This window comes from Mustela nivalis, assembly GCF_964662115.1.
Source record: "Mustela nivalis genome assembly, chromosome: 1".
NCBI classification, from domain to species: domain Eukaryota; kingdom Metazoa; phylum Chordata; class Mammalia; order Carnivora; family Mustelidae; genus Mustela; species Mustela nivalis.
This window is the reverse complement of record NC_139020.1, coordinates 82,049,875-82,057,934: the sequence shown is the minus strand read 5'-3', so window position 1 is coordinate 82,057,934 and position 8,060 is coordinate 82,049,875. Positions and strand designations below refer to the sequence as shown.

Sequence of the window (8,060 nt, the reverse complement as noted above, 5' to 3'; positions counted from 1 at the left end):
GCTAAGGGCCCTAAATAACTCTGTATTTGTTTTTACATGGCACTCTCATTTTCTAATTATATTTATCATTTAATCCAAACACTCTTATTGGTCTGTCTGTCCAACTAAGCTGTATATGGTGACTTGGCTTTATAGAATAAGATCACTCACATTCTAAGTGAAATGTAGAGAACCTAAAATCAGAAAATTATAGCATTGCAATTCTCAACTATTTTTTAATTGATTCTGGCTCCTTGGTAGGTCCTGTGCTGGGTGTTTTACATACATAACTCTAATTCAATCATTTCTTCTAACAGAAACACCAGTCATTTCTTCTAACAAGGAATTCTGCAAGATGGGAATTACCTTTTTTTTTTTTTACATTTATGTATGCATGTATGTATTTATTTATTGAGAGAGAGAGATGGCTCATATGTGTACAGTGTGGGAGAGGGGCAAAGGGAAATGAAGGGACTCTCAAGCAGAATCCATGACCTTGAGATCATGACCTAAGCTGAAACCATGAATCCTCCCCCTGAATGGACTGATCCACCCAGGCGTTCCCCCTACCCCCAACCTTGTTTACTAGATGGTGGAACAGAGATTCAGGAAGTGGAGTCTCTGGCAGACAAAGCATGCTCATAGCACAATCCCTGAAGCCTTAACAGTGGCAGTCAGTCAGCTTCCCGCAGACCTGCAGGTAAACATCGGTGTATACTGGTGTGTGGTTCAACCAGATTTTCAGTGACTCCATAGGGTTGGTGTTCTGACTAGTGTTGCTGTACACCAAACCACCCCCAAGCTTTGTGGTGCGGAAGAGTCCTTTTATGACACTCATAAATTCCACAGGTGAGGAATTCAGATAGGGAAGTGGTGATGGCTTACCTCTGGGCCTCAGCTAGGGGGACTCAGAGGTTGGAGATGTCTTCACTCACTTGCTGGCTGTTGGCTGGATCCTCAGATAGGACTTTCAGGCAGAACACCAACACGTGGACTCTCCCTGCTGCCTGGGTTTTCTCACAACAGGGCAGCTCCTGGGTAGCTGGTCATCTCCTAATGGCTGCTCTGGGCTCAAAGGGTGAGGATCCTGAGAATTAGGAATGGGCCTTTCCTGAACCGGCTTTGGAAATTATGCTGGGCCACTTCTGATGCATTCTTTTGGTTAAAGGCAAATCACTGAGACTGACCCAGATTCAAGGAAGGGGACCTCCATTCCCACCTCTCCATGGGAAAAGTATCAAAGAATTTGCAGACATGTTTTAAAGCTATCACAGCGTATAAGAAATATGCTACTACCCACTGCTATCTCTGTCTTGCATGTTGGATTTGGGCTTCTCATCTCTCTCTCTCTCTTATTGGACCCCATCCCCTTCTGCTGGCTCCTTTGGTTCCCAGAAATATAAGCAAGGCCATGCTCCAGGCAAATGTACCTCTACCACTAGTTGGGGCTTCTGCCCCTAATTTCTAGCTGATTTGCTACCTTGATACTAGCACTAGGAGGCCTCTTTTCAATCATTTCTTCTAACAGAAACACCAATCATTTCTTCTAACAATTCACCTCTCATTTACCTTACCTCATTTCTCTTGGCTTCTCAGGAGTAAGAGCAGGCTAAAAAAATTCAAATTTATTGGTTCACTCACATGCAATCATGCACCTGGTTAATTCAATCTCTGGCAAATTAAAATACTTGTTGACAAGCCCCTGCTGGTGAAGACAGAAACCATTGATCAAAGGTTGCTTGCTAAATACAGAATTAGAATTGAATTCAGCATTTTCCATGTGCTTACAATGTAAGATGAATGAAAGGGTCTTTAAAGGAGAAAAAGTAGAATAAAGACATGGAAACTCCTTAAGTGTAAAAGCAGGTGGGTATGCACCTGACTTAAATTGATGATTTGGTGCCTCCTTTCCCTGGGATCCTCACCCGAGAGATCACACCTGTGCAACATAAAGTCAGGCTGAAACATCCGTGCCACATTTCTTTAAAGGTGATACATTCTGGCTCAGAGAACTACTCTTAACTGAATAGTATTAGCCTGAAATAAAGTTAAACAACAACAGCGATTAGGAATTCTTAGGGCCTAAATGCCACTTATGCGGTGTTTGAAATGTTTACATATAAACTATTACTGTTTATATGAAAAGGGTGTCTAGTCGCCTCTGGAGGGCTGGGAAAGGGAGCGTGCTGCCAAGCAGTATTCCTCGAAATCGTTTTCTGAATTAATGAAAATTTGAATGAGTAGATGGGCTATGTAGCTGGATTTCTTTGGGATTTTGCTAGCTATATCTTTATTTTTAATTATGTTTTCATTTTAATTCCAGTTGAAGGAGCAGGAGGCTGGCTGAGGACAAAGCAAAGAAGGTGGGGGTAATATTCAATTGGCATTTCACAGTATAGTTAACATCCAGTGTTGTATTAGTTGTGGGTGTACAATATAGTGATTCAGTAATTCCATATATTACTCAGTGCTTATCGTGGCAAGGACACTCCTTAATCCCCATCACCTTTTTCATCCATACCCCCACCCGCCTCCCCTCTGGTAACCATCAATTCTTCTCTATAGTTAAGTCTGTTTCAGGATTTTATTGTATTTTTAAAGGAAATATTTTATTATGATTGATTCATAATTATCAGGGTATTTTCTGATAAAGACATGGAAACTCCTTAAGTGTAAAAGCAGGTGGGTATGCACCTGACTTAAATTGATGATTTGGTGCCTCAAAGGAGGAGCTAAAACAATTCAATACTTCATTTCTCAATCTTCCTTGCAACAGGAGAGCAAGTCATTTGATTAAGTTTTATTTGGTGTGATATAAACTTGCAGGGAGGAAACAAACCATAAGAGACTCTTAATCTCACAAAACAAACTGAGGATTGTTGGGGGGAGGTGGGTAGGGACAGAGTGGTTGGGTTATGGCCATTGGGGATGGTATGCAATATGGTGAGTGCTCTGAAACGTGTAAGCCTGATGATTCACAGACCTGTACCCCTGGGGCAAATAATACATTATATGTTAATAAAAAATTAAAAAAAAAAAAGACAGGGAGGACATCCTTTCTGCCACCTGGAATATGAGAATACTAGCTACAGCCTCAGTCAGCCTGAGGCGTGTGGTGGAAGCCACCAACCCAAGAGCCCAAGTCTCTGACATATGAATCCATCGTAACTGCCTTTAAATGTCTTTTCTTTGAGAGAGAAACATTTTTCCTCTTTAAGCTATTGTTTGTTGTTTCTATTGTTGTTATGCTATTGTTATGGAACAGATATACTTAATTAATCCTAATTGATACACTGCCCTTGAAGACAATTTTATTAGCTTTGGTCTCAGTAGGAAACAGAGGACATACACAAAAGTGTTTAATGAAGGTATTAAATACAGGGATGTGGGCAGGATTACAGGCCCCAATCAGGGAGTAGAAGCTACAGGAAACTCTTCCAGCCCCCAGGTCTGAAGGGGCAGGAGGAAGGAGCTGTTATTAGAACATGGTGAGAGATGCACCCTTGGGAAGGGGGCTGGCCTCCTAGAGCTGTGACATTAGGAAAGCAGCCACAATTGAAACAGGGCCCAGCAAAGGTACAGATACCCAATTCTCTCTGCTCCTTCCTTTGACTTGCTGCCAGTGCCTCCTATTGGCTGAACCCAGTCAAAGGCTGGAGGGCAAGGGAAACCAGGCACTGCAGTCTATTAAGGTCTGCCTCCAGGAGCATTGTGGCCAATGATTTTAGGGGGAATATGGAGATTATTTAGCTGCATAAAATGTATCCTAATTATAGAGTGACTTTTTAGTTCTTTTTTTTTTTAAACTATTTATTTATTTGACAGACAGAGATCACAAGTAGGCAGAAAGGCAGGCAGAGAGAGAGAAAGAGAGAGAGGAGGAAGCAGGCTCCCCGCGGAGCAGAGAGCCCATGCAGGGCTCCATCCCAGGACCCTGGGATCATGACCTGAGCTGAAGGCAGAGGCTTTAACCCACAGAGCCACCCAGGCGCCCCGTGAGTTTTTAGTTCTTAAATGATTTGAAGAAGAGAGTGATAACAATCTTAATTTGCATAAAATAATCTTATTTGAAAGTTTCTTTACTGTTGCTATTATAGTATAAATACAAAAGGTACATACCCTATGGCTTAGCAGTTTCACTTTTAGGAAATCTTTGCAGCCATTCATGAGGCACAGAGATGTATGGCTTCAGAAAGTTATCCAAGGCATAATATCAAGGGAAAAAGTTAACTGCAGACCAATCTGTTTCCATGGTCTGAAAAGACAGCCCATATGTCACTATCTCTACAGAGATGTATTTGTTTAAACATAGGGCAGGGCTGGGAAGGACTGTTAACAATGGTCACTTGGCAGGGAGAGAGAGCAGCAGTGTAACAAAAATTGGTTGCTTATGGATGACTTGACTTTCCTGTTTTAAAAAAAAAATAATGAAAGAAAAATCTCAAGTCACAAAAATGTTGAAGATACCACTTAAGAAAAATGCTAATTCTTGATCTAATTTTCGTTATGTTATTCTTTTATAAGGCTGATGTTGCCTGTATTGATACAAGGCTAGTAAATGAACACATTTAATAAATTAGATGTGACCATTTGCTAGCTGGCATATTTAAATTATATAATTTATAGAAAACATATATATGAAGATTGAGTACACTTTAAAGTACTTAGAAACAGAATTAGTTTAATAAAGTAGTGGTCATTCACATTTAATATATACATTCTGCATTTGAACTAGAGTCCAATATTCAAATCTCCCAGTGACATTAAACATTAGATTGATTTTTTTAACTTCCAAAGTAAAAATACATTTTAATGCTATGCTGTCTTTGCTGGCAAAAGAACAGAGATTTTTCTCATAGATTGTGAGAATTTTAACGTATCTTTTAAAAAAATAAGAGAAAAAGTATATTTTTATAACTTTTTCAAAGCTCTTTAAGGTCTGTTTAAATGCCTTTCAAATGGATTTAGAAATTAATCAAACAATGTCTCTTGGGAATTACATTGCACAGTTATTATAGCAAGATGAGAATACTTAGAAATTGGAATTTCAAGTTTAGGACAAGTAAAAACGGAGTCTCTGGTAATTTCTAGGCTATGGTGAATGCTAACACATTCGTTATTCTTTTATTAATTATAAAGAAGGGAAGTTAAAGCCTCATAACATCTTTTTCTGAAAGCAGCCCACATGACCTCTGCAACACAAGCGTGGATGTAGGAACACTTAATGTGAATAGGTTATTTGCCTGGAAGCATTTCTGGTGGAACAGCTGTTAAGTAACATGGGACTTAGGATGCTGATTATGCTCTATGTAGGTCCACAAATTTTAATGAAATATTTTAAACTTGGAGAAAACTGTATTTATGGGCGATGATCATTTTGGATGACTTTCCATTTTCACCTCACATACTTAGAGTGCAGGGGATTCAAATACACAGCATTTTGAAAAGAGTATTTTTACAAACTATTAATCAATTAGTTATGCGTTATCTTCTCCAGGCCAATTAGATGTACTACGGAGAGAAAAGCTACAATGGTGCTAAATAAATAATCCAATTACAGAATTTGTTTAAACAAACCTGGGAATCTTTAACAGTAGTCAGTCATTCATCCATTGGGGTGGTATTTGGAAAATATTTATTTCTCAATTATTTATGTTTTCAATTCCATTTTAATTTTATGACATAATTCTTGTGTCATTCGCAGGTAGACTGTAGTTACAGACTTTACGTAAGACATGGGATTTTGGCAGCTCATTTTAAAAAAGATTAGGAAGGGAGTCTGCACTCTACTACATTTCTTACACTGTAGGATTTCAGCCCAAGTCTCAAGTTACGAGATGCTGAAAGAGGGTCAGTTCAGTTCATCATCCTGGGAGTTGTCACAGGATCATTTTGCCATTCCTTCCCAAGATCTAAAAATAAAATGGTACACTGTTGAGTTTACAGTGGTGTATTACTATATTGGTAGCCTTTACTTCTTTAACACTGGCCTATAGCTCCCAAGGACAGCAATCATAGGAGCCAGCGGTGGACCCTGAATAACCACATCCACATCACTTGAAATATTATTTCAGCAATAAAAAAATTACACTAGAAAGTCTGGTGTAGTTTAGAAATAGTAAGATTCTTGCTTTAACTCCATCCCACTGTTGTAGCCCCAATTACAACAGAAAGGCACTATGTACTCTGTACTTACCCATGACATTTACTTAGGGTAGATTTTCTTTTATTTATTTATTTATTTATTTTTATTGTTTTTAAAGATTTTATTTATTTATTTGACAGAGAGAGAGATCACAAGCAGGCAGAGAGGCAGGCAGAGAGAGATGAAGGGAAGCAGGCCCCCTGCTGAGCAGAGAGCCCCATGCGGGACTTGATCCCAGGACCCCGAGATCATGACCTGAGCCGAAGGCAGTGGCTTAACCCACTGAGCCACCCAGGCGCCCCTAGTTATTTATTTTTTAAAGATTTTATTTATTTACTTGACAGACAGATCACAAGTAGGCAGAGGCAGGCAGAGAGAGAGAGGAGGAAGCAGGCTCCCCGCTGAGCAGAGAGCCCAATGCGGGGCTTGATCCCAGGACACTGGAATCATGACCTGAGCCGAAGGCAGAGGCTTTAACCCACTGAGCCACCCAGGCGCCCCAATAGATTTTCTTTTTTTGTGGCAAGATATACATAGTAGTTACCATCTTAGCCATTTTAATATCTACAGTTCAGGGTTCTTAAATAGACTCACAGTACTGTGAAACTATCACCACCATCCATCCCCATAACTCTTTTCACCTTATGAAACTGAAACTCTTTACCCCTTAAACAGTAGCCCCCCATTTCCCCCTCCCCCAGCCTGGGCAATTATGGTTATGCCTTCTGTCTTTATGATTTTAACTAATCTGAGTAACTCATATAAGTGGAATCATAATAGTTTTTGTCCTTTTGTGATTGGGTTACTTCACTTAACATAATGTCCTCAAGGTTCATCCAAGTTGTAGTATATTGCAGAATTCCCTTCCTCCTTTTTTAGTTTAACATACAGTGTTATAGGGGTGCCTGGGTGGCTCAGTGGGTTAAGCCGCTGCCTTTGGCTCAGGTCATGATCTAAGGTTCCTGGGATCGAGTCCCGCACCAGGCTCTCTGCTCAGCGGGGAGTCTGCTTCCTCCTCTCTCTCTGTCGGCCTCTCTGCCTACTTGTGATCTCTGTCTGTCAAATAAATAAATAAAATCTTAAAAAAAAATACAGTGTTATATTAGTTTCAAGTGTACAATATAGTGATTCAGCAATTCCATATATCGGCTGGTGCTTATCACATGTACATTCCTTAATCCCCATCCCCTCACTCTTTCCCCTCTGGTAACCATCAGATGTTTCTCTATAGTTAAGAGTCTGTTTCTCGGTTTGTCTCTTTCTCTTCTTTTAATCTTTGCTCATTTGTTCTGTTTCTTAAATTCCACATATGAATGAGACCATATGGTATTTGTCTTTCCTTGACTGACTTATTCTGCTTAATATTTTCTTCGTCTTTAAGGCTGAGTAATATTCCATTGTGTGCATACGCCACATTTGCTTCTCCATTCATCCATCCATAGACACTTGGGGTTGCTTCCATGTTTTAGCTATTGTGAACAATGCCATTATGAACACGGGTGTGCAAGCATTTCCTTGAGACTGTACTGTCAGTTCTTTTGGTATACACATAGACACCTATTTATTTTTTGTGCTGGCTCCAAACAGCTTAATTTAAATAACCAGACTGATAAATAGATGGCTCATCTGACATGGGCAAATTCATTCTTCTTTCACTGAAAAATATTTATTGAGAGCTTTCTTTGTGTCAGGAATGGGCTAGATCCTGGGTGTACAATGACAGCCAAAAATAGCTTGGAAATAGAGAGAAGAGTGTTTTGATTTAGAAAAACCCACCAGTTAAATATATTGATCAACGTCTACCCCTTACAGGGTCCACCCCTTACAGGTCTTTTATTACATAAAAGATGAAGATGATTAGAGAATTCACAAAATGTTCTTTCTTACCTTTATTTTTACTCCTGTTCTGTGGTAAAGACTCAAGTATTTTCTTATG

At 39.6% G+C, this 8,060-nt stretch overlaps 1 protein-coding gene across 1 annotated transcript in view; it reads right to left on the bottom strand.

Annotated features, from left to right (window-relative positions):
* Positions 1–5,597: 5,597 nt before the first annotated feature.
* The window catches only part of RSRC1 (arginine and serine rich coiled-coil 1), a 377,694-nt gene continuing 375,231 nt past the window's right edge, over positions 5,598–8,060 (bottom strand). Inside the window, exon 9 of the mRNA XM_082687410.1 lies at positions 5,598–5,891. Within this exon, the coding sequence (XP_082543536.1) occupies positions 5,859–5,891 (33 nt within the window). The 3' untranslated portion in view covers positions 5,598–5,858. The remainder of the gene's footprint in view (positions 5,892–8,060) is intronic.